The 27,376-nt window shown below is 41.8% G+C and overlaps 1 protein-coding gene across 18 annotated transcripts in view; it reads left to right on the forward strand.

The window, feature by feature from the left end:
- mical3a (microtubule associated monooxygenase, calponin and LIM domain containing 3a) overlaps positions 1-27,376 on the forward strand; it is an 84,254-nt gene that overhangs the window by 20,022 nt on the left and 36,856 nt on the right. For 11 of the 18 annotated variants that reach the window (XM_069705256.1, XM_069705263.1, XM_069705262.1 and 8 more), the window contains exons 1-8: positions 3,547-3,696; positions 21,616-22,025; positions 23,022-23,229; positions 23,373-23,489; positions 23,638-23,739; positions 24,785-24,940; positions 25,279-25,379; positions 27,000-27,257. In XM_069705256.1, the coding sequence (XP_069561357.1) occupies positions 21,747-22,025; positions 23,022-23,229; positions 23,373-23,489; positions 23,638-23,739; positions 24,785-24,940; positions 25,279-25,379; positions 27,000-27,257 (1,221 nt within the window). In that variant the 5' untranslated portion in view covers positions 3,547-3,696; positions 21,616-21,746. Of the gene's footprint in view, positions 1-3,545; positions 3,697-14,836; positions 14,854-21,615; positions 22,026-23,021; positions 23,230-23,372; positions 23,490-23,637; positions 23,740-24,784; positions 24,941-25,278; positions 25,380-26,999; positions 27,258-27,376 lie in introns of those variants that run through there. The other 7 variants (XM_069705271.1, XM_069705272.1, XM_069705275.1 and 4 more) reach the window with 6 other exon arrangements.

Raw genomic sequence — 27,376 nt, forward strand, 5'->3', positions numbered from 1 at the left:
GTGCTGTGGTTCAGCAGGTCAAGCTGCCACATGTGGGTGCTCTTGTATGTCTTGTAACATACTGGTATTATGTCTGCATCCTGGCCCCTGGCAGTTTTGGGGAGTATTTCAGTGGGAGCAGCAGCAAAGGGGGAATTGGGAGAGAGCTGTGTCAGAGCTCGAGCCAAGACATTTCACATCAGCAGGTCAGGCGTCCTGTAAGTCAGTCAGTCAAGTAGGATCATCCTGACAGTGGAACAATCCCGCTTCACATCAACCCATCAACCCCACCTTAAAAAGAAGCCCATTGTGTCTGTGTGAGCTCGCAGCAAGCGGCCGGCCGAGGATTCCTCCAATCTGTGAACTGGTGGGCGTGTGACATCACCAACCCCCCGCCCCGTCTCCCCCTCCTTACTTCAACGAGTCCGGCGGCCAATCAGTGCTCAAGGAGATCCGGTCACATGAGAATCCCCCCCTCCCCCCAGTCTCGGTTACCATGACAACGAGCACTGGTCCAGGCAGCATCTTGCTGTGGTGAGAAGAAGAGGAGGAGGAGGGCGGAGGGGCGGAGAAAAGGCAGGAGGAAAGGCAGAAAGAGAAGGGGAAAGGGAGGAAGGAAAGAGAAAGAGAACAATTCCATTCAGAGGAATACATTTCCGGATCTTCAGCGTGGGTCTGTCTTCCCCTACAGTACAGTAAGTACTCCGCCATTATTATCCTCCTTCGCCTGCTCCATCATAAGCAAACGAAAGGCGATTTGATGCAGTCCATTGTCATTTGTATTTGATAATGAGAAATGACAGATGCCTTTGAAGATTTCAGGGGTGACATCATGTGTAATTCCTTTGTGATGCTGAGAATGTGTGCAGCCTGCCTCACCTTAGTTAGACAACCCTTTGTCTGTAGGTTTCATTCAGCTTCAACAGATCCTCAGTCAAAGGCTGATGACAAACCTCAATAGTGAACAGAGGCGTGGTTGGAACCAAGTTCATAATATTTCATAATATGGTGAAACTGATCTATTATGACTCCTAATGTTAGTCCTTTTTTCCCCCCCTCTTTCTCTCTCTCTCTCTCTCTCTCGCTAATTTTCACACAGCTAGACTTAGTTGACACCCTGTGTCCCCCCGTGGCTGGTTTAATTAGCAAATTATTGCCAATACAACTGGGGCAGCTTGTTCTGATTGGAGGCCTCATGAGGGGAATGTCTTTGTGGTGTTTGGAACAGTGAGTTTTTCTTGATGCAGGTTCATTCAAAGTCAAAATGTTGCTGTTTTAGACGAGTGTAGATTTGAACCTCAGTACTGCAATAACATGTGAGACATATGAGGCAACGTCACTGTTTTCAGTTACATAACAAAGAGCTGTAGACAATAACTGCAGAAATGCTTTTTCATTTTTCCAATCTATGACCTTTTTTTTTTTTTTTTTTTATCATCCGAGTTACAAAGTCCTTCTTTTGACTCACAAAAATTATAGAGCTACTTTACAATTAAACATTAAACAGATAAGTTACAAGAAGAAGAGTAAAGTTTGATCATTTTTTTAGGGTCCCTGAAGATAGTATTGTGTAACCCTGAAAAATAAGCATGTCTGGAGATGCACTCACATTTATTTGATTGGCTACCAAAGACAGACATTGCTCATGAGCAGTAAGCACAGTAATTATCATTATTTGAGGCAAACAACCTGTTTTTGCTGAACCAATTTTTTTATGACCTATTCATCAGAATCTGGGTAGTATCTGGCATTATATTAAGCTCGACTTATTCCATGCCCCTGTATATCGATTTCCCTGTGCTTTTACCTTCGTGGTCGTCTACAGACGTGTGGGTGGAACAAATGTTTTGCAGTGAAGACATTTTAAACCACTTTTTAAAGCAAGTACCTGCTCAATTAACAACAACGATGATGCACAGATCCTGCCACGTGGCTGTGTTCAAGCTGAAGTTTACTCTGCATCTTTGTGAGGGATTAAATGAGCCTTGTGTCCCTGTGTGCTCCCAAAAAAAACAGCCATACCGGCCTATCTATCCACTGACAGGAGGTGGCATTAGGGTGTCTGTCTCGGATGCTTGAGAGGAGGAGACTGACTCTGTAGAGCTGATAGTGACAGAAGGGTTCCTCCTTACAGCAAAGGCCTGAGAAAGGCTCATTATAGCACTACACTCATTATAGAATACAGATAACAAGTGGACGAACTTTATCTCAAGTTGTCACCTTTTGAGAGTGCACTGTTTTTGCCAGCGTATAGAACCAATTGAACATTTGAACCACCAGTGGGTTTTACAAGGGCCTGCAAGTCGTTGACCTTTCCAATAGAATAATCAGTACTTAATCATAGCCTATTATCATTTATAGGTTCTTAGCATTTGCAGTCTGGATTGGCAGGTCATTAATGTATACAATATGCTTTTGTAGTATGAGGAGAAGTCCTGGATTGTGTTGTGTTTGAGGCAGAACAAAAAGCAGTGTATCAGAGATGCATATTTCTGTCTGTGGGAAGCACACTGAACTGTTTTTCATGTGATGTCTTGCCATTTGAAAGCAATTGTTTGAAAGTTATAATTTTCCCAAGTTGTAATCTTATGGTTTTTCCACTAAGGCAAACTTCAGCCCCTCTAAAAACCACTACACAATCCCTGTCTGTGCTGTTGGAAAACAAACAAATGGACTTGGGAATTCAGTGGGGAATTATATTGTCAAGATTTCATACAGTGGAAAAGACACAATGGAGGCATTGAGACTGAGGAAATATATCCTCTATGCCATGCAGCTGTATCCCTACATTGCTGCCTATACTTCTTCCGGGTGCCACAAACACTGCGCATTGAATCACTCTGATATATTAACAAATATGCCAACAACGTAGATTTCAATTTCTACATGATGGAAGTGAAGTTACACATACGTTTAAATAAACACAGTTTTCGCGATATCTTATTGAAATCTCCTTGACAAATATCACCCATTCTTCTGTGCAATTATGAGTATTAATAGTCCATCATTAAGCCTCCTTTAAGGTCATCTGTAGTTGACAACTACCTTTCTAAACTTCTCATTTGACGTCGAGTTAACATTTATTTAGGGTACACAATGACGGATAAGGTACCACGGTGTACTTCACAGTAAAAGAGAATTATAAAATCTCAACAGTTCGGTTATCATGTTAGGTAAAATCCCGCCCGCCTCTCCCTGTTGTGTAAAGCAGTTCCAGTGTTTCTGACACCACGTGAAGGCAGCAGCACCGCTGCGTCACGCTGGAAGAGACCAATCGGATTAAACTGAGTTAAAACACGCAGGCTCACTCCAACGAGCAGCGGGGTATGTTCACCTCACATTAACAAAGCCATTCAGATACATGCAAGCATAACATCGTTTCTGTTCAATATTTCCCCTTAAAATGTCGCGTACTCTTGTTTCAACACGCATTACGGTGATATTTTCGTTTACTGTATTATATTAACGTGTTGTTATTTATAGACCAGCCTTGTCCACCCCTTCCTTGTCGCCGTTATGGTTTCGACCGATCCCTCTCTGTCAGTTTCAAGTTGCGCCTTCTCCTCTGCTGTGTGTGTCTCTGCCCTGGACGCAACGAGCAGCACATTCAAAATAATACAGCCATACTTTGGATTTTTACCGTTACCGCGGCGTGTACACGGACATGGATTTATACCCGCCGTATACGAGTGGATTATAATCGCACGGGATTCAAAGGTAAGGACGTCCCGGTCGCTTGACAAACACCGTGCACATTTTTTTATTTATTTATTTATTTTTTTTGCACGTTACCGTGGGATCCTCGGACTGCACCTTTGCATGTTTGAGAATGTCACGCTCGGCCGATTTTAATAGAGCAACTAACGATTCAACAACGCGGGTCTGCAATAAATCTGACTTTTTTGTTTTTGTTTGTTGATATGCACAGTACACGCACATTGCTCTGCTGGTGCATCATTGGTCATCTGATAACCTCGGTTTTAACGGGGCAGCCTGCGGAATGCAGTGGACGGTGGCAATAGTCACTCCTTCATTGAAATGTCCTCATCTTTTACAAAATAAAAAGCTCAGACGCGCGTGGGTATTGGTATAACTTGATGAGGAAGGAAATCTGCGAGGTTAATTCAGAATATCTGTTGTTATGGGAGGTTAGTATGTAAATGCATGTATGTTTTGTGCATCTCTGTAACTCTATACATTAGGCTTTTTATGTATTTTCGATATGGGTTAAATGAAATGTAGAACAACCTAAATAAATAGTTTCAAAGTTGTGTTAGGAGCCTCTGAAGTAGATGTCTGCACTCTGCTTTGAAGCCAGGTTTCCCAAGAAGCTTCCCTGTTGAAGATAGTGACCTTGAAAAGTTTTTGTTTTGTTTTGTTTTTCTCTCTGACTAGGTCACTGCAGAAGAGCTTTCATAAAGCAATTTGTTTATATTCTTTTGTCCAAGTCAGAAACTGCATTGTGCATATATCCAAGGCAAAAAAAAAAAAAAAAAGTAGTCTGGTGTTGCTGCTTAAAGAGTCTAAAGTGTGCACAGCGCCACATTTACTAGTCCACAGTGCAGCCCCAACACCTGATCTGTGCCCATAGCGGTTTCACATTGTGGTTTGCCACGGGAGTCATGCAAATTCTCCTCTTGGCCCTGCATGCTTTTATTTGTCTGTTCTCGGTCCTATTGATTGACTGCACACTGACTTCAGCTTCAATAACAAAACCGTATTCCTCCAGCTGACCCAGATTGGTTCAAACATCAACCCGCAGCAGCACGAGTCAGTCCGTGGTTAAATGAAGCGGGGAGGTACTTACCTGACGGGCGTTTTCCTTGGACAAAGCCTCTTATCCTGTCTCAGTTGACTGACGCGCGGCACCTGCTCTATTGATCACTGATATTGACCTTTTGTTATTTCACCAACTTGCTTCTTGCACTGTAGCAGCTCTGCTCCTTTCTGGACATCTTCTGTGAGGTGCCAGGGTGCAGCTGCTGGGCAGGCAGATGTTAATCAGAATGTCTGCTTGTGTTTATCATAACTGGCAGTTTCCCTCTCATGAGATCAGGAGGAGGAGGAGGATGCTTGCTCGGTGGCTGACTCGGCACAAGAAAGAAGATGGAGATGGCTACAGTTTGGTTTTCTGAAGAGAAGCCAGTCAGACTTGAATCAGTTGGATAGTGTGCAGCATCCTCCACAACACTGGTGTTACTTGGATGTAAGGATAGTTGTGTGTTAGTCTGATATTTTTCTGTTTTCTGGTATTTCCCAGACTCACCTTTTAATCCTCCTTCCTTTCTTAAATGATTTTAAACCTCTGTTTGAGTTTTTGTCCCTCTCACTATGAATAGACATGCGTAGAAGAGGATGCTGAAAATTGATTTCAGCCATTCTTCATTATAGTATTTACACTGATGCTTTTCCTACTTTTGATACCTAATCACTGATAATTTCCCCTAAAACTCGATAAGCCTACTATTATCTTTCATAATAATCTTTTAGGAAGGGCTCTTTCACTATAAAACGCTGCGGAACCTCTGCCTGTTGTAGTATATACTGTATGCGTTGTGATAAATAATTACATTTGTCGTGATTTGAAGATCACATTGTACCATAATGGCTTCTAGTGTAGTCCATATGCAGGTTAATTTCCAAGTTCAGTATATTCTAACACCCCGTTGCTCTATAACTGACCCCATCATCCTCTTTCGAGTGATGAAATCATTTTACAGTAGCAAAATACTATTAAAATGCCATTTCAGTACATCAAAACAAACCATACCCTCCTGAATACACTGTGTCTGAACGGCATGAAATTAATAAGGCAGAAATATTAATGGACTTCATGCCATTTATTCAATAGTACCTTCCTCTCTGTGGAAAACACTATGGGTGGGCGTTGGGAAGAGGTAAGGCTGAGCCACTTTGACCCTTTGCTGACTGCCTCTCGGAGTGAGAAGGTGATTCCTGTCTCGCTCTGACCCTCCATGACCCTGCAGACTATCGTGGTTTTGGAAACGGTGTTGGATGAAAGCAAAGAAGGAAGGAAGTCCTCTGAAGGCAGCTCCTGCTGTGTCCTGACAGACTAACTGTATCCCAAACTGTCAGGTTTTGCCCAGAGGTTTGTTGCCGTGTTTGACTCATCAGAAGTTCGGCTCCCGCTGATATGAAACTAACATTAGTTAGGCACATTAGAGCAGGTCTGTTCTACAGTCAGTCCTTAAAAGGAGAGATGTCTGTAACTAGATGCTAATGGCATGTTGTTCGCTGTTTGAGGGTTTTGTTATTCAGCAGACAATTACTGTAAGGAAATAAGTGTATTGAACAGTTACTATGGGTGTACTCGACTGAATGAGGTCATGATGATTAGTATGTTCCTGGGAGTTGAGTCAGACAGACATCGTAAGCCAAAGAGCTTGGTGGAAGACATTAGGATGCGTTTGAGGTTATTATGTCATCGCTTTTGGAATAAAATACACGTTAACTTCTAAAATATAAACTTGAGACCTATGTCAAGATATTATTACAATTTTCTTTTAAAGGTCCCATATTGTGTAAATTCAGGTTTCTGTTTCTATGTCTACGTGTTATATACAGTAAATAGTATGAATGATGAGTCCACCGAGAAGTGCACGCAGCCTGTATTCAGCAAATGTCCCAAACTCACCCCCACGTCATATGTCTGTCCTTTTTTGATGTTGAAGAGAACACGGTGCGGTCATTCTGTCACGCAGCTAACAAGCTACAAGACTGAATAAAATCTGGGGTTGGCCTCGGCTTGCTTCACCCAGAAAAGAGAGATATCAAGAATGCAAATGAATAACCCGAAAAGTGTAAAATATGGGACCTGCAACATTTTGACTATTATTAATTTAAGTATCTGTCACCATTTCTTAAACAAAATATTTGAACTTAAAAACACAGCGTTGTGGAAATCACATTTGCAGGACTAGGGCCTGGAACACATTGGCCGTGTGGCGTCATTTTATTTCGACGTCCATATTAATGAATGAGCGCATCCACATTTATAAAATAGACCCGACGCCTGTTTTTCACGCGTGCCGCACGCGGCTCCCAGCTACGATATACAGGGGAACGATCTGCGATCGCGTTTGTAGTGTATAATCACAGCGGGAACACGGCGTCGGCTATGAACATGTGAGGACGGTACTCCACCAGCTGCACTCTCTGTCCTTCTCTCTCTGTGTCGGTGTGAGTTCTTGTGTTTGTGGGTCTCACCTCGGAGCGAGGGTAAATATAAACCACCTGCCTGCTTTTTGGTTACAACTCATATATATATATATATATATATATATATATCAACAGTAACGCAGGATGCCACGCTAGCAGTGTGTTTCAGGCATGATACAAAGCCACCGGTTGAAGTTGTGCGTCTGACCTGTAGGACCCTTGTCCATTTGCTTTGGTGATTTCCCACATCTCCGGATTAAAGACTTTCTTCTTGGCTGTTTCTTCTACCTTCGAGGTCAGAAGTAGGTCAGTATGACAACTGCATTCCTGAAGCCACGCCAACGAGACCGTTGACACGTTGCCACTCCGCTGACCCTTGAACACTGTAGCAGAGCCGTAATCCTACTTTTCCTTCTGTCAGCGATGAATGACGTGGATTATGTAAATATGTTCACAACACAGATTTACAGAACACCCGTGCATTGTTATTGAAGGTTTTCAGTTCTTTTCTAAGCTCACTGTTTTGATTTTATGTAGCGTTGCCGTGGTAAAGACGAGGTAACGGCGCCCCTTTTCCTTCCAGGGACGCGTTGATGATGTTGATGTGGGTACAGGTTGAACACGAAAAATGCAGTGACTTGTCCAAATGAAAAAGAGAGCTAGAAAGACAACTATTAGTATTTCAAATATAACCTCTGGCCTTGTGACTTTATGTTTGTCTCAGCTACTTTTGCACTAACTGCTTACAGTCATGTGTAGTGGATGCTGAATCAAAAGCATGTCAGCTGTTTTGGTCTTCCGCTCAGTAGTTGGTTGTCAGCACTTGCATTCTTATGAACAGTTTTTTTTATCAAAGCGCTGGCTGAGACTCCCGATGTTTATGGCAATCATAGAGAACTACATACTGTACATAATTTTAATTTTTATTGGCTGATTTTTTTTTTCCTGTGTTTGCAGTTATATATTGGTACATGATTATTGGTAAACCACTAAGTGTTTATTTGTCACTGGATACCCTAAAAAATACCCCTGAAATGAGCATAATTAGCCACAGTCAGACTATGATATAATGTAACAGGTGAATAATGCACCAGTTAGTTAAAGTTACATGTTTTTGTTTTTTTTCCTCCCATGCAATACATTATCACCTGTTGGAGTCAAAACTTTGTATAGACTGGCCACACAATGAATAAACCATGTCTCAAGACACGAGAGAGCAGCAGCACCCGGGCTGTTACCGAGCAGCTGGTGCAGCATGATAGATTGAGGCCATACTGCAACCGTTCAGGTCTTATTCTGACACAGTTTTATATTCTTACACCCTTAAAACAGCTTTGTCTTTTTCAGCCCCAAGTCTTCGGGAAGCGTCTGCCAGCTGCTGAGCCTATAGCTGTTAACCTCCCTCCCAAGTCAGGCCCTTTCACTCCAGTAAACCGTTCCCCTCTCTCTACAGAGACCACATCATATTTCACATTCACTCTCAGGGCTGTGTGCGGAGGAGCCTCGGGGCCTTGTTATCTGCCGATGTGGACGAGAGACAAATTCCTCTCTGGCAGGCCTGATGGAGAAACAAGCCCACTAAATGTTCCTTTCCAGAAGAAAGTGAACAGACCTACATGGTCCTCGTCTTTTCTGGTCTGCTGCTTTGTGTTTTCCATCAGGGTGGGGCTGGAGATCTGTCTGAGCTGCCAGCACCAGGCCACAGCTACGCTTTTACTGTAACAACCTGCCATTCTCATAAGCATATGTTCGGGGATGCACTTTTACAACAGATGCTATGGCAAGCAGACACTTGGCCGTATCACTGTAATATAAATAAGGGAACATGTTTTTGTTTTTTTAATATGTTTATGGCCCCATGGGGGATATACCTACTTATTATACTTGCTTATCTTGCACCTGCTCCGGGAGCCGTCTCGACATCAAAAGATAGTAGAACATTATATTGTTCCTGCAGAGAAGGAGCTTTCATTAAATGTATATTCTTAGGTGTGAAGGGTTTTGTTTCATTTAGGGATACGCAATATTGGATACACAATATTGGATATTTTCCAAGTCTTCTGGATGATCGCTGATACAGATATATATATACTATATATACACACACACACACACACACACACACACACACACACACACACACACACACACACACACACACACACACACACACACACACACACACACACACACACACACACATTTATTTGTTTTGGACCTAATTGCAAAAAAACTCCTGAAGTGGAATTGATATATTATTTTTCCTATTGTGATGTTCCATTGGCTGGTGGAGCTTTTTAAAATCTACATATTCACTGGGCAAAGAGAACTACTTCAGCTTTGGTCATGTAAAACATCCCACATCCCTTTTTATGTTACATTTTCTTTCAAATAAAACTGCAAGATTCATCCTACTTGAACAGGCTTGGATTGCAACATAATTGTGATTGGCCCCAGTGCAAATATTTTTACTAGGTCTCTCCCCTCGCCCAGAAACACCCCCAAACACAAGCACACTCTCGTGCTTATGCAGCTCATTTCTTGTTCATTTGCTGAGTAGTTTCTTGTTGAAGGTTGAACAGTTGAGAGAACAAATTGTCACAAAGTCAGTGCAAGTTAACCCCTAACGAGAGGCAGTGAGGTTATTGGACAAACAAACTAGAATTCCCAGCATACTTTCCTCCTTGGTAACTTTTGGGAATAATGCCTAAGTGATGGGTACAAATGATACAAGTAATATTATTAGATGGCCACTTTAAAGACTGAGTGCACAGATTGCCCCGTCAGTAGTTGTGTCAATCAACTGTGGATGATTTCAGCCCTGAAAGTAGCCACAACCAGGGCAAAAATGACCTATTTCATAAAATCAAGCATGGAGCATTTAGGGATAATTAAAGGGTTATTTCATCAGCCTGTCATCAGTAATGTGGATTTTGGGCTGATATTCATTTTGGAGCATTTATCTGATGATCGCAATGATGTGCATCCTTTGCTTTCATTTAATCAATTTGTATACAATGACGGTGAGATACACAGTATTTTCTGCAGCCATTTATTGAGTCTTTTTTTTTTTCTACCCTTTTGTCACTTTTCACCTTTGTGAATGAAGACTCTGGTCTTTAATTTAAACTCTTTAATTATGTTTATTTATTGAAACAGGAGTAACCGCCGCTTAAAGCATCATTTTGTTTTTAAATGTACTGTAATCCGTGCTGCACCTGCCAAGCATGATTCCGCCACCACCTGCATCCTGTAATCGGCGACGGGGATTAAAGTGTAATTTGGGAGAACTCTGTTTCCATGCGTTCTTCTGTAACGCTACCAGCATGCTGATGCCTCTGTGTGGGTGTTCAGTTACTTTCCGAGTCTGCAGCTCTGCACAGTTCACACAGCAAGGCCGACTTTCCTCTCGTCCTGGGTGTGCTGAACTATTTAGGAGAGGGAGGGAGATGAGATGAAGGCCACACTTGCATAGTCTCACACTGCTGTCTGTTCGATCTGCGCATGTGTGCAATCTAGACTTTACTTGGCCACCTCATTCGTGGCGTATTTACAGTTTTGTGTTCATGGGTTTGACTTGGAGATGGAGAAATGAACCATCTGGAGCTTTCTCAAGTGATCATAGCTGAAAATACAAACAATAATGTACTATATAAATCATTTCTTAGTTATGCTGCTGCTAAACAAAAGAACGAGTTGAACGCAGCAGTGCTATAACAGTTAAAGCGGGAGATTTTGTTACAGACTGAGTGAAAGCCAACACTGAATAATGAGTTTTAGTAATATGCACTCACTGGATAAACCTCATACCAATGAGGGTAGATCTTGGCCCAGCTGATATTCGTATACCTGCTCTCCGCACTTCCCTGCTCTCTGACAGGCAGTCACAAATCAGATTTTTGCGGATGTTTAAGCCCCGGAGAAAGGACAGGCACTAGTTAGTCCGAAATGCTGCTGATTCCCTCGTCTGACAATCCGGCAACTTGTTTACCATCTGAACTGCTCACTGCCGCGCCCGCGCACAGAGATTAGAGCAAGCAAGTGTGGATGTGACGGGATTAGGGTTGGTGCTGGTTGTAGTTCACTGTTGCATGTCCCATCAATGCTTTGCAGCACAGCCTTTTGGGTACTTTGCTCTTGTCAGATGATATCTGATCATAGGATTATTTCAAATGAAGTCATTGATGTTGGTAAATCTGGAAAGAATAAATCTCACGATGTTGAACAATGAAGGGCCAAATTCACATGTTGGATTATGACAGACATTGTTTAGGCACTTTCTTAAAAAAAAAAAAAAAAATTGATATCGCTTGCTCTTCCATTTCTTATTTATACTTACTTTTTTAAAATGAGCCTTTTCGGTTGCCTTTATCTTTTCTGAATGTTGGTGTTTTTGTTTAATGGCGCTGACAAACGTTAACCACGCACACTCTAAATGGTATGAACAGAATCGTGTGTGGCAGCTGGCAAGCTAACGTGAGCCTTACCCAGCTCCTTATTGTTGTTCATTTGCTCATAAGCAGCTACAACAGTATACACAACTTTCAGTTGTGATATTAAAGCAAGTGCCACACGCAAAATTACTGACCTATCTGCTCATTACTGAACTAATGTTAACGTTGCCAGCTGGTTGTGATAGCAATTTTAAAATAGACCCACTAAATGCTCGCAAATTATAATTTTGTCGTGTATTTGACTTAACGTCTTGAGTCGAGTCTCGGAGAAAATGGCGGCTGAACTGTTGGTGGAAAAAGCCATGGAAAAAATCTGATAACATCTAAAGAGGAATTTAACGGATGCACTGTTACTTTTACTGAAATAAGAACAGCAGGTTAAGGGAAGAAGATGTAATATTCAATTCATGTAGTCCACAGAAGTAGACTGCCTCCCCTCAAGCAGAAAGCTGAGCGAGACAAAACATTACATTACTTCAACTGCTACTCAAAATGCACGTTTTACCATGTAAGGTAACTCGTTGTCCCACACGCATACATCCATTTTTTTTAAAGTTAACAAAAGCTCGTTGACATTTTTATTTATGATGATATTTTTCATCTGACAGGTTTTAGAAACGTGCCACAAAAGAAAGGTCTATTATTATTATTACAGTTATTTATAGTATGATAACCACGTTTCCATCCTCTCGGTTCAGTCATCTGGCAAAAATATAACACTGTGTCAGTAGCAGTTCATTTCTCATTCTTTCTTTGCTTACTTTCAGCCGATTTGAGTGTTACATTCAATCAGGAATTCTTGATGTTTGCTGAGCCGCTTCGAAGTCTAAGCAGGAGCGCTGTAATTAATATGTCTGAGCGAGGAGAGTTGTACTGTACTTTTCCCATGGCCTGCCAGAATATAAAACACACTGGGGGTTAGCTTTTGTGTATTAAATGTGCGACCGACTTATGAGGCCTCTTAAGGTTAGTTTTCAAGTCACGGCCCTCCTGTCCATCATTCTTCATGGATTAACACACAGAGAGATGTTTGGTTTTTCAATAAAACTACAGAATCACTGAGGCGGACATATTAGATGATGTTGGATTCAAATCAGTGTTGTAATATCGGCCTAAATCCCATGTTGCTGTTGATTATGTAGATTTACATTTTCCGTCGGATTTCTCTTCTGTTACATAAATCGTTCACCCAGTTGGTTGTCCGAGGAGGAATCATCTCCTTTTTGACTTTCTGGCGTTCACCTTCTCTCCTGCATGCCTCCATTCCACATCGGCCATGACTAATCCTTGGAGACTAGTCTGTGTTGACTGTGTGTTGCCTGCTGGCCTCAGATTACACTTCCTCGTTCTCTGTGAAGGATGGATCTTAGCGTATGAGTAACCAAATACATGCATCCGTCTCACTGCACGCTCGCTCAGGTGTAAAACATACAAATAAACACCGCAGATAACCAAATGTGAAAACACATGTAGATTTAGATGAGTTGTGCTATTAATAGCGCAGATGCAGTGAAAGCAGCGCTTTAGTGTCATTGCATTTTTCCACCATCCCTCTTGTGGTTCATTGTATTTATGACTGCATAACTGCGGTGCCTGTTCTACTCTTGTTATGAAAGGTATGAAGGTGGGAGAAGTGGCATTTGATTTGGGATTTAAGAGGTTTCCTAAATCAAATAGCTGCGGCGAGTGCTGGCAGCGAGCTCTAATGGACATCGTTTGACACCCAAAAGGCATGCTGTACGTAAACTCCGCTGAATCCATTACTGATGTGAATTTCATACCGAAGACCTTCTGTCGTCAGTAAATATTCCCCCGAGTCATGTTAGAGACATTTTGACTTAATGATTTTATTGGCTTTTTGAAACCAGCTCATTTGAAGTTCCCTGTCAGGATTAGAAAGGTTTTCTTATAACCCAGTGGATTCGCAAATCTGATGAAGAGTTCAGGTCCAGCAAAGACTGGATTCTTTTGGGCAGAAATTGAGGATAGTCTTGGTACCACACATGAGCAGCCTGGGACCAGTATTAATCCTGCTGTAAAATCACTTTTACCTTCTAGTTTAGAAAATTTGAGAATGTCAAGTTTGCTCAAATTCTACTAGTACCTTCTCTTTTTTTAATTTTTTTTTATAGGAAGCGAAAACTGTAGTCGAGTACTGGATGCAATACTGTGAAGAACATAATATTCAGATGATGTCGCAGATGAGCAGAAAACTCTTGACACTGATGGATGGTGCTCGTCTTGTTGAGATGGAAAGAACTCGGATCAAAAGGGCATCAAATATTTTCTACCAAAGCAGGGAATCCATCTGGAGGATTGTGCATCATTTACCGGTACCTCACTGTGTAGTGGTCAGACAGGAAAAAGAGAGAAGATGACACATCGCACCGGTGACGGCATAAACAGGATGCCGCGTGCACATGTTCTCCTTCATGTCTCGGTTCACAGAGTCCCAGGACCCTGCAGACGTGATAAAGTTGACCGAGAACAAGATGTTTTTCCCCATGCGCCGCTGGGTATTGATATGTCAGTCTGTTTAGCTTTTAAAGAGAGGAAAACGTGGACTTTGCATGGTTATGGGCTCAGAGGCAGATCGGCTACTGGTGAGCTGGTGAACATTTGCATCAGTTGTGGGAGTTCAAATGAAGTGCTCAGCTGCACGTCGCAGCCCGACTGTCAGAAGCAGAAGTTATTCAAAAGCCAGATGGTTTGGGGACGGCCTCTGCCAGAGGCAAGTTGAATTTCGGTCAACAAAATGTTTGTGTTCTCTGTTAGCTCTGAAGCTTTGACTGCTATTTGAATAGACACAAGTGTCTCCACTCCTGTAGACTGAACCTCTGTACTTTAGAACTGAGTATCGCAGCTTGCATCGGCTCATGATGAATATATCTACAGGAGAACAAGTATCAAAGCGAGTTATGCAGGTATTCATCCACACTGTTTACCTAAGTACTTCGTCTCTTGTGATGATCCATCATTACTGTCACCTCGGCTAATTATATTTCAGCCACTTTTGATCTTCTGGATTAGTCAAACGCTTTGTACACTGTTGTTTGTTCATTCCTTTTTTTTCATGACACCTCTCAGGGATATTTATCAAACTGCTGCCGTTGAACCAGACCTGGTTTTTTTGGAGTTTAACCTGAGGCTCCATATTCTCACCTTTTTTGTTCACAGCTATTGTTTGCAAGCAGTGATGATGGCAAAAGTTCCATCCTTGGGGAGACCCGATGATCCAGTGGTTAGTCCGCATAACACATTGTCAAAAATTATAGCGTGTGTGTAAAAATAAATGAAGCCAATGTTGAACTGCCTTAAAGTGCAATACCACGTCACTATCAAATACAGGCATAAAAGTTCAGCCCTTTTGAAATATGAATAAAAGAATACACTTAAAGAAATTGTGAGGTGCTTTTAAGTATGTGGGGAAAATAGCCCAATTTTCTGAACAGAGTTTTTTTTTCTGCATCTTGAGAGCGCTTTTATTGTTATGCACAACTGTGCAGAGACACAGAGAGACTCCTTTGATGAGGATATTGTAGTTAGAGGCATCATGATGTCACTATGATGGGAGACTTTCAGTGTATATTTCAGAATTGGAGGGTCACAACATTCATAATATCTGAATTTGTGGTTTAAATAAAAAAAATTACAGACAAACGGATGAGAACAGGAAATACCCAGCATCTTTTTAGTTGTAAGCTTCAGGTAGGTCATGTGTTACATTTACACTACGCTGGCTGTAGCCATCCACTCTGTTGACTTAAGCTGTGTATTTCATCCTTCTGTTGACATGCCGTGTTAATGTTTAGAGTGACAGTCCATGTGAAGGGCTGTAAACACATATTTGTACTGGAATGCTCAAACAAGAAGATACCATGGTCATATGGTTATACTATATATATATATATATATATATGTATATATATATACGTTTTCTGGCAGTTCACATAATAGAAAAGATTGGTACCATTCTCGTGTCTGTACATTAAATATGAAGCTACAGCCAGGATATGGTTAGCTTGTTTTGGCATAAAGACAAGAGCTCTACTGGATTTGTGGTTGATGCCGATACTGTTATTAGGGAGTACATTGTGGCTAACGTATACATCGTATACAACGATACTGTTTTGTCTGTGATTGGCCGCTGATATGTCAGTTGGGCTCTAATCAAGACTGAAAATGGAGAAAACATAGCCTGGCTTTATCCCAAGGTTAGAAAAAATTGGCACCTCTCACGCTTAGTAATTAAAAAGGTCCATCATATTTGTTTCTGCTTTAAAGCTGAAGTGTACATATGACAAGTTATGATCTTACAGATGTTTGTTTCCCCATTTCCAGGCAGCAAATCTAATGTAACTGTCTCCAGGCTTTGGTTTTATATATACCGGACAGATGTCTAACTTTCAGCGAGAAAGCAACCGAGTGTATTTCTCAAAATGAAAAACTATTCCTTTTAAAATCAGCCCAGCTTTGTCTTCTGTTTTCATTTTCATGCAGATAATTGTGACGAGGTTGGCATCATGGCCCTAAAGTAATCATAACATTTCAGGGAATTTCTTTAATAACTATATTCTTGTCAACATAACAAAATATTGAACAATCCTTTATTATTAAATTCAAAAACATGCAATTGCAACAAAATAATAGTTATAATTTTATCTGTCAGCAAAGGCAAAATAGTTTGCCTTCAAATGTTGAGTAAAGACTGATATGTCACTGTGGTTTGTTTTACATCTGATCTTCCACACTTCTGAAGTCTCCCTTTTTATGGAGCCAACCGCCCCACTGTGGAGCAGCTTTCAGCCATGCTTGTTGTTGTTACACATGTCATATCATTATGCTGCAAAACGGTATGATGTCATTACATCAATGAATTATATTATAGCCATTATGTCGATATTGCTTTTTAAATCATGTTAAACACTGCACCGATATTATTGTGAACGATACAATGTGGAAAGGTCCTTGTTGTGACCATTTTCTGATTGATAGTTTAAGTACTGTGCACATAATGACCAACAAATATTGGTAAGGGTAAGGGACCGTTCGCTACTCTAATTTTGTTGTCAGTATGATGTATTTACAGCCTACAGGCAGCCCATGGATAGACCACACCTGCTGCTGCATTGCTCTGTAATTAATATTATGGTGCTACTATAGTGTTGCCATTTGCAGTGACTATCAGAAGTACAATGTTGAGGTGATTAACTGTCGAGAACAAAGCCAAAATGGAAGTCGTCTTAAGGCAAACGGGAAGACGCGAGTAGAAACATAAAACAGTCAAATCCAGCTGTTATTACGGGGTTTGGAAACTTGTGAATTGGTTGTGGTTTGCTGTGAGCTTGATGGACTAAATGTTGTGTTTGCTTTCCTGTGAAGATAATCACTGCTTGGGGAGAGGGAGCACACCGTGTCCTGCACTCCTTCCTGCTCTCTGCCAGGTCTCCTGATGGATGAGAGGAAGAGACAGTTTGGGTTATTGCTTTGATCTCTGGGGTGTCCTCCTCCTGAGCATCGGTCATCCCTGAGCTGGAGACTGGCAGAGGACAAAGCTCTTTTTAAGGATACACACTGACACAAGCTTACTGTCAGCCCAGTCATTCCAGTCATCCCAGTTATTCAATACTTCTGTAGCTGGTAAGGAATTTACTCAGCATGTCCAACTCGAAGCCTCTGGGTGTTTTTTTTTTCTTCCTGTCTATGTCGGCATTTACGAAACAGCTGCTCTAAATCTTTCTGATACCCCGAGTAGTCTCGTATTGATGGAGAAAATGTTTTCACCAACATATTATTATCTGTTCTCTGTTTGTTTGTTTTTTTTTTTTTTTTTTTTTTGTATATTTATTTTTAAGTCGGTGGCTTTAATACTGGAATGAAAGTGGAATTAAAAATTCAGGAAAACAAACAAATAAACATGAAGAATCCCAGATGATTTTTTTGCAGTCATCAAAGCACAAAAGAAATCAACACACAAAAAAAACCCAGATTAATTTAGATTAATATTCTTGTATGGTGTACTTGTTTATCTAAACTGATATTTGGGGAACATCTGTTATTTATCTCTTCTAATAGTGACGGTGTTTACATAAAAGCAATGCTCACAAATGTGTAGCCTAGTGGCCTAATCTCTGACTCTATTTTTAGGTTAGTGGATGATGTAATACAACCAGTAAAAGCAAACGTGTGTTGTGTGTTGTGTGTGTGTGTGTGTGTGTGTGTGTGTGTGTGTGTGTGTGTGTGTGTGTGTGTGTGTGTGTGTGTGTGTGTGTGTGTGTGTGTGTGTGTGTGTGTGTGTGTGTGTGTGTGTGTGTGTGTGAAAGGGTTGGCATGCGTGTGTTTATTTCTGTTGGGAGTTGTGTGAATGTGTGAAATCCTACAGCTCATCCAGATGTCACAAGGATCTGGATCTGGAGCCAAAGCAACATGTTTTGTTTTATATTTTTTTAAATTGTTTGGTTGGAATTTGAGTATCATAGAATGAAATGGGTGTTTGTTTTCATTATTTACTCGAACCTGAAACCCCGTACACCATTCTGTAAACACATGGTAAAACCTCTCCTGTTGAGGATCTGCATATGGATCGCCGGAAGCTACTATTATTCAAATAATAGGCCAGGTTTATTGTTGTCATTAAGCCGTGTTATGTCAGAGGAGTGTGACTGAGCTGCAGCATCTTTTGACAAGTCACACACAGACTGTGACACCTATGTCAGTCAATAATTGCAACCGTTTCCTTCACAGATCCCACAGTGTGTTAGATGTTTACCGTTAGCTTTCTCATAAGTATGATTATTGCATGTCCCATGCTTGGCCCTGGATGTAACTCCATAAATTATGTGACTATCCTCCAATGATCCTCTGTTTTTCTGAAACAAAGTGTGTTCCTTCTTGACTGTGGTTTCAAACAAGGTTGAGATGACCTGCTTTCTTCTACTTTACCTCCATAAAACAGATTCATTGCTGATGAATGGGGGTCTTTTTTTTCTCAATAGTTGATTGTCATCAGTGTGGTTAAAGAGCAGAGTTTATAAATTCAGGGAAGACACGTTTTGCTTGTTTGTTGCTTCTTTGATGTTTGGGCTGATAGGATCACTAATTTATAACCTGATACAAACTACAGACTGGTTCCTGTTCGGAGACACTTTCAGAGAAGGTTCCCACATCATAAACCCTCTGAAAGTAGTCATGTTGGTCACATCTGTCATGTTTAACTATGATATTTGGGTTTTTCGGGGTTGGGTGATGAAGCCCAACATTAAATCTCAGATGTCGTCACATCTGCAGGTGATACATTCTTATTGTTGCACACACTAAATCAATGAGTTTCTGTGGCTAACACACAGATCTTAGTTTTGGTTAAAAAAAAAAAAATAACAACCTTAAAAATCTGTCTGTTAGTGCCATGCTGTCACAAGCCCTCCCAGCACAGGATAGATGCTTAAGAAGCTGGAAGCATGATTGCATCTGCATCTGCATCTACTCTGCACTGCAATCAGCTGCAGCAAGCTGGGTTCTTCTGGAGATAAACGGTGACAAACTATTGTGACATTAATGTAGTTGCCCTCCCTTTTTCTAATCACACAATCATTACTGTTGACAGGAAAAATAAAGACCATTGGTTGAGTCATATGTAATAAATATTGACAGTGTCCTTTGACACTCAATAAGTGAGAATTTACAGGACTAGCACATACTCGCACCAAACCACAGACGTTAACACAACTTCTGCCGGTGTAGATGGCCTTTACGGTTGTTGTTTTTTTACTCATGCATGTTCACCCATAGAAGTAATGATGTGTCTGTTTATTTAAATGGTTGTGTTGGTAAAGGGCCCCTTTCTGTCCGTGCTGGCACCGCAGCCTTCAGTCCTGATCCTGACTGACTGAGGCAGAGCCAAACCCCAGGACCTGTTTTCACTGCACCGAGCAGTTGGCAGGGCGTGAAAAGCAGGCCAGCTGACCTCTGTTCCTGCCTCCCTTTCATCATGTGTTGCCACTGGGACTGGGACTGCATTGGTTTTCATGAACCAGCTCAACATCCTGGACAGCGGAGTACAAAGCTCAAGCTTTTACGGGGAAATGGGTTGATGTAAATATTCATGCGTGTTCCTCAGGAACAATGATGAGGATGATGATGATAATATCTGAGCTGGCACTCTTACTGGAAGTTTGGTGAATAAATGTAGAGGTTAATCGGTGAGGTGCAAGTTAGCAGATTTTGTTACAAAACCACAGACCCATGCCAGCTTGTTTTGTCCCTTGCTTCCATTCTCTGTTTGATGCTAAGCTGACAGTTGTGACTGTAGTTTGATATTTACCTTCCAGACACCAGATGGTATCGGTCTCCTCATCTAACCTTTTGCAAGAAAGTGAGCAAATGTGCTTCCCAAAATGTCAAAGCATTTATTTGGGATTTGGTTTCTTGAACTGATGCTTTTTCTTTTTTCTAGCGGGCACAAATTCGTTGTCGTTCTATATGATAAATGGCAGATAGTTACTTAAGGAAACCTCCAGTAAGCCTATTTGCTGAGACATTGTGAACTTCAAACAAGCAAGACAAGTTTCTGCATCACTGACCTGAGGAGGTAATGCAAAGCAGAGCTGTTGCTTCACTATAAAAATGTATTAAGCAGCAAATAGACCGGAGAAGTTATTTTCTTTCTTTTTATTTGCGTCATCACTTTTGTCATAGATCTTTGTGTGCTATCATTTATCCTCTTCTTTTCCATTATCTCCCCTGTTTTTCTTTCATTTTTTTAAGACTTCTCTTAACTCAACTCATCATGACATTCCAGTTAAAACACCGAAGCCACAGATGCCAGTGAACATGAGCGTTCTCGTCCCTCTTGAGGTTAAAAATAAGAAAACATAAGGATTCAGTGCTGCAAGTCACAGCTTGTAAAAACAACAGAATGTATATTGGATAAAGTAGCAGGAACCATCTAGCTCATTCAGAGACTCTTACCGGTGCCAGGTCATTTTCTTGGATGTGTAGGATTGTGTACAGTGTTTTGGGATAAACTGTCTATTTCCTGTGTCTGTCTGGAGTGATTCTGTGCCACATAGACATGTACTTATGCCCTTTGGGTTTCCTGTTTGGATTCAGTGCCTTTCCCATGTCCAGCAGCTCCATTCCTAGACAGATAAGAGGTTGTTTGAGGTCACATCACTGCAGAGGAATGAGAGCGAGACTTTAAATGACTGGGCTCTATTTTAATGATCTAAACACATGGTCTGAAGTGCATCACACAAGTGCACGCTTTCTAGTTTAATGACTGATAATCAGAGCGGAAAGTAAGACTCAAAAAGGGTGAGACTTGATGCCTTAATTAATTATTGGTAGGATTTTTTGTGTAACATGAAATGAACCAATTACAGTGTCATCTTACATTTCTCTTTAAAGGCCAGGTGTGCTTGGACCTTGTTGGATTGCAAGATTGCCTTAAAATGGCAAAGCACCAACAATGCTCCTGACCACACTGTATTTTAGGGCCCATTCCATTGGTGCTCAGATGGGTGCAAGTCCATTTGTTATGTAAACAATGTGGGTGCTGGACTCAAAAAAAGCAACTGTGCCGGTCTGAAACCAGCAAAGACACTTACGTTGCACTTGGGAATGTTTTGCGTGGGGGGTAAAATGGAGCCCCTTGTCTTTATCCTCAGTTGCTGCTTTCATGGCTTGTGGGACCGGCTGTCATCAATGGTTGTTTAGTTTGAGAAGTTTAGGGTCCATTTCATTTAACAGGCTGACGGAAGAAGAAAGAAGTCATAGCTTCAGCCTCAGCTTGGTTACTTGGACTTTCATAAACTTTGTTTTAATTAAAGTTTGTATTTATGTTGGATGAGACAGAGTTGATCTCATTCAAGCTTTTAAAAGCTCTGAGTGCCCGTTTGCTACATGTGGTAATGTTTAATACAATACTAAACTTTGCATGTGATGAGATGTTGAGTTATCTTCTATTATTTACTCTGTTATACGTCTTACTCTCTCTCTCTGACAGAATGAAGATGCTTGAGGCCGGGAGTTAAAGCCCTCCACCAGAGAGAGGGTGTTCTAGGGCTGGGGCTGGACCCAGAGACCCCTGCCTTCGGGGGGGTGAAGGGCCCTCACAGCCCTACGCGAGTCTGGACCATGGGGGACGGAGGTGCCAGTGCGACGGGGGGAAACGGGGTGAACAGGTCCCACGTCCTGTTCGACAACTTCGTCCAGGCGTCCACGTTTAAGGGCACGCTCAAGGCCTTCCAGGAGCTGTGTGACCACCTGGAGGTCAAGCCCACCGAGTACCGGGTCTTCTACCACAAGCTCAAGTCCAAGCTCAACTACTGGAAGGCCAAGGCGCTCTGGGCCAAGTTAGACAAGAGGGCCAGCCATAAAGAGTACAAGAAGGGCCGTGCCTGTGCCAACTCCAAGGTAAGCTGCCATCATTAGAAACTTGATGATTACTCCAAAGCCGCATTAGGTGGCTTGGTGGTGGCTTCGGCTCGCAGTGAGAGCCAACAGACTGAAAAATTCGATCCTCAGCGTCGAGGAATCATGTAATGTGATGCTCATGTTTACTAAGTAGACCAGAGTGGCTGGTTTCTATGAAAGGACACCACTAGGACACTTGACTACCTCGGTTGAGAAGACGCTTTGATTCAAACATTTAATTTGTTACGTCCTGTGAGTCGCAGCGTTTAAGTTGCTGATCCCAAAATAAGGGATAAGGCTGATAAACTGGCTAGTAATTCTGTTGAGAAAATTAATTCATGGTTGAATTAAGTGGCTGATGGTGAACTGTGGTTAAATAAAGTCCACTTATGATCACAAGCAAATTACATTAAAAAGGGAGGATTAACTAAGTTGTTTCTTATTAATCTTAATTTTTCAAAGTGTGTTTTATGTAATGTTATTTTACTATATATTCTTATGGCTTCTTTTGATGTGTTTGGTTATTTTATGTTATCTCAACCTTGCTTATGTTGAAGTCTATTGGGTTATGATAAAAACAGTATATATCTCCAACAAAATAAGCAGAGTAGATTGTATTTTTCTGCATATTGTAATTTTTTTGGATGTCACTCCTTGTGGTGAAACATTTGCAGCCATTCTGCCAACGGTTTGTTTCACTGTTTTCATCAAGTGGGAGATATTGTTGCCGTCAGAAATTTCTGAATTCTCTAATTCAAATGCTGATATGAATGGTTTTTAAACCATATGAAATTAATTCAGCATACAAGCATGTTAGAGAACCACATTACCGATCTTTTTTTTTTTAAGAAGAAGTGGGATGTTTCAAACTGCAGTCTGAACAGGTGGGTTTTTGGTCTACTTACAGGATGATGGGCAGTGATTTGGCTTTGCGTGTGCATTGTTTGACACCCTTCTTGAACCTTGTCTGGAACATCCGCATCTCTCTATATTTAGTGTCTGATCATTGGTGCGGGGCCATGTGGCTTGCGTACAGCCATCGAGCTGGCTTTCCTGGGGGCCAAAGTGGTGCTTCTGGAGAAAAGAGATGCCTTCTCCAGGAACAACGTGCTGCACCTCTGGCCCTTCACTATCCAGGACCTCAGGGGCCTCGGGGCCAAGAAGTTCTACGGGAAGTTCTGCGCTGGTGCTATCGATCATATCAGTGAGTAGACATGATACTTTTTCTCTCCTGTGTGTACACAAATATCTGACATATTTGCATGTAGGGAGTGATTTATTGGAAGATGCATTTATAGGTTTTATTGTTCAGATGCCATTCAAATGATCTTTGTCTCTGTATTGTAGGTATTCGTCAGCTTCAGCTAATGCTGCTCAAAGTGGCTCTCTTGCTGGGCATTGAGATCCATGTCAACGTCGAGTTCAGGGGTCTTATTGAGCCCCCTGAAGACCAAGAGAGTGAAAGTAAGTGAATGAAGCTGCTGCCAGACAAGCCCAAGAAAAATGAATGGAAGGAGAGCTGTATGTTTTGTTAGAAAACTATCTGTCAGAGGCTCTAAGCTTAGCTCTTTAAATGCATTTCTGTCTGATTACACATGCTGTGTTTTCTTAGGGATAGGCTGGAGGGCTGAGGTCCACCCCCGGACACACCCTGCCAGTGAACTGGAGTTTGATGTCATCATCGGAGCAGACGGAAGGAGAAACACACTACCAGGCGAGTTTGCGTGTACAGACGAGGACCACTGCGCCAGTAATGTAGTTTTTCCTTCACTAAACAAGGCGTAGCACAAACAGCACTTTTTGTTTTTCAGAAGGATTATGATCTCACTTGGGTACAGCTGTGGTCGAGTGTATGACCTCACTCCGTTCCTCCTGTATGAATGAGCAGTGTGTCTGTGTGTGTTTTTGTATCTCGCTGCTACATTCAACTTCAGAGAGTATTTGCTCTCCCGGCAGAGCAGAATAGGAATTGTTGAATTGACTGTCTGTTTCCTTTATGAGCGCTGGGGCCTCACGCACTGTCGTACTGGCGGAGGGAACCCCTGTGGAGTCGAGTACCATGACCTCTCTCTGTACTGCTCACTGCTGCATCAATGAAGGGAAGCTGCTGGCTCCCCTGATGTTGGAAAAAATTACTCAGAGGCTTGGTTCAAAATCAAACATATCGGACATTTATTCTTGCAAGAAGGAGCAAATACATGCCAGCCTCAAAGAGAGGTGTCCAGCAGTGCCCCATGTCACTTCTCCGTAGGGCAGCTTTTATACAGTGTGACAAACAGTTGACAGTCACCCCCATTCCCTTTGTATCTGCTTTTGTATGGTAATATTGATTAGATTTGCAGGTCACAAGATAAGGACACAGGGGAGTCGTCAATTAGATGCAGAAAGTAAAACAAAAAGGAATCACTTGCAAATAAGACAGACAACAAAAGAAACTTTTCGGAGCCTTCTTGACAAGAAACTTTCCGGAGCCACAATGCAAACAAGAGGAAGAGACAAATCTTTTTTTCCATCACCTGGAAATAACCTATAACCATGAACCACATTCACATAGCTTGAAAATCTGTTTACTTCGTCATGATACAGAACATCTGTTTACATTTATGATATACAGTACGGATTTGAAGGGTTTGCTATGTAGTAAAAGCAAATATATGTTGGCAATTTTAACTGGTTTTGTGGTTTGAGTTTTTACTCTTTTTTTGAATTTATGTTCCTGACCTCGAGGCCGTGTCTGTTTCCTCATTTCTTTTTTGCAGGGTTTCGGCGTAAGGAGTTCCGGGGAAAGCTCGCCATCGCCATCACGGCGAACTTCATCAACAGGAACACAACAGCCGAGGCAAAAGTCGAGGAGATCAGTGGCGTGGCCTTCATCTTCAATCAGAAGTTCTTTCAAGACCTCAGAGAAGCAACAGGTCTGTCGCAGCTCTGTTCTACTTCAAATATTAGGTTTTTTTTGGTATTGGTAATTGAAAGAAACCAAAAAATGAAATTAAATAGGACGCATAATCTGTCCTTTGATCACAGTTTTGAATTCGTCAGCTCTCCCAATTAAAATACTTAAATTTGATGCCAAGCCTGCCAGAGTTTATCGCTGACATGACAATGTCCCCGGGGCTTTGGTTATGTGCTCTGAGTCGCATAATTGCCGCTCTTGTCCTCAAATGACGACAAGACAGTCTGCTGTGGCAGTAAGGAGAAGGACTGTGTTTCGTACGTAACAATGCATCTTTCTCTTGCTCCTTTTTTTTAGGTATTGACCTGGAAAACATTGTCTACTACAAGGATGACACGCATTACTTTGTGATGACTGCCAAAAAACAGAGCCTGCTGGAGAAAGGAGTCATTCTGCATGTGAGTGATCAAAGCCCAGAGCTCAGTGTGCTGTGTGCATTTCAGAGACAATTGTTGAAACTCCTTCTGTCTCTCTGTAGTGAGCGCAAAGGATGTATGGAGTGCAGAAAAGCAAAATCAGAAGTCTGTCTTTCTCTTTTTTCTTGTGGTCTTTTATTCTTTCAGTCTTTTGTTCTCACTGTGATCTTGCTCAGTTTTTTTCCTAATGGTCCGACCAAGCCAACAGTATTCAGGAGCAAACTGCCAACTCAAGCACTTACTGAATATTTGTTTCCTCACTGTGTACGGTAGTTTCCTTTCCCTGGCCGCTTTCCACAGGAAGCCGGAAAGACCTTTTTACATGTCTGTCATCATGTGCAGACGTAACTGAAGGTGTGCTGGGGTTGCATGGTGCCTCTAGACGTGTCTGAAATGAGTGTTTTTGCAAACGATTACAGTTCTCACTCCTCAGATGATATTAGCTCTCCTATATTTACAAAATAATTCTTCATATTTTGGTGGGTAGAAGCTATACATGTGCATGTAGGTGCAGGTCTGTGTGTGTGTTTTCATGGCGAGCTGATGACTTTAATGAGGTTTTGGTGTACACTGAGTTCTGAAGCCAGAGGGGATTTGGATTATGGAGGTATAATTCACTGGTCTAGAAACTTGTGGAAGTTCCCTTTTAGTAAATGAGCAATGAAAGTGACTTTGTCCTGCCCCTCTGAAAAGGAATAAAGGAAGGGTGGACAGTCAGCACATTTCAAGGCAGCACCACAGAAATCAACCGCTTGTTCATATCTTCCACTACCCTGCCCCATCCCCTAACTCCCCACCAGCGTCCTGGCACTGGAGAACTAGGGAGCTTAAAGATGGAAGAATGTACCTCTCACCGCCCTCTATGAAAACATGTCACTTTGAAAGCATGCAGCGATTTGATGCTACATGTTAGAGAGACTTGTGAACAGCACAGTTCATTCCAATGGAAGTGCTCAGGCCTCTCTCTGGTAAAAGGGGGGCTGTCCACTTCACTCTGTTCCTTATAGTTCACAGAGAAAGTTTTAGAATATTTGATACATTTTACTTATATTTATTCTTTCATCCTACTGATGAAATGTCTGATATATTTGCCACCAGAAATTTATCACACTGACTTTTGTAGTGTCACTTTTTGCATCAGTCTTGAGTGTCTTTTCCACAAACAATACTTTATATAGTTGAAGGCAGTGTCTATGTTACTGTAATAACATGCAATCTGTATCTATTTAGTTTATTTGGAATTTGACACGTGATTCACTGAAGGCCTCAGAATTTACATCTGATATTAATATGCATTCCTAATGTTCTGCGTCTGGTGGGTGCAGGCAGAACTGTCAGACCTTATTTTTTTAATAAACCCTCTGAAGCGCTAAAAATAATGGACTTGGCTGCACCTTCTCTCCTGTTTATGTCTCTTTGTCATCACTTATGTATCCGCATCTGTAGCTTCCTTTGTCAGCTGCCAAAATATGTTTTGCTACTTCAAAAACTGCTGATTATTCAAGTGATGATTGTTTCATCATATTTCTCTAGACATTTATAGTTTTATTAGTTTTTATGTAAACACCACTTGTAATTCCATCTCCTCCGGTTCTCCTGCAGGACTATGCAGACACAGAGCTTCTGCTGTCCAGGGCCAATGTAGACCAGGCTGCCTTGCTGTCTTATGCACGCGAGGCTGCGGATTTCTCCACCAACCAACAGCTGCCCACGCTGGACTTCGCCATCAACCATTACGGCCAACCCGACGTAGCCATGTTCGACTTCACCTGCATGTACGCCTCGGAGAACGCCGCCATGGTGCGCCAACGCAACGGCCACAATCTGCTGGTGGCGCTGGTGGGCGACAGCCTGTTGGAGGTGAGCGAGATAGTGGAGGATTTTTCCCACTCGTTCTTCAAACTTCATGTCAAAGTTGTGCTCCTTTTTTTATTTTTTTTTATATCCTTGGCTCCTCTGTGGCCATATTTGGTTATTGA

Source organism: Brachyistius frenatus, unplaced genomic scaffold, assembly GCF_029030835.1.
Source record: "Brachyistius frenatus isolate BFR_SWC_R1_liver_20210118 unplaced genomic scaffold, ASM2903083v1 Contig_55, whole genome shotgun sequence".
Lineage (NCBI taxonomy): Eukaryota > Metazoa > Chordata > Actinopteri > Embiotocidae > Brachyistius > Brachyistius frenatus.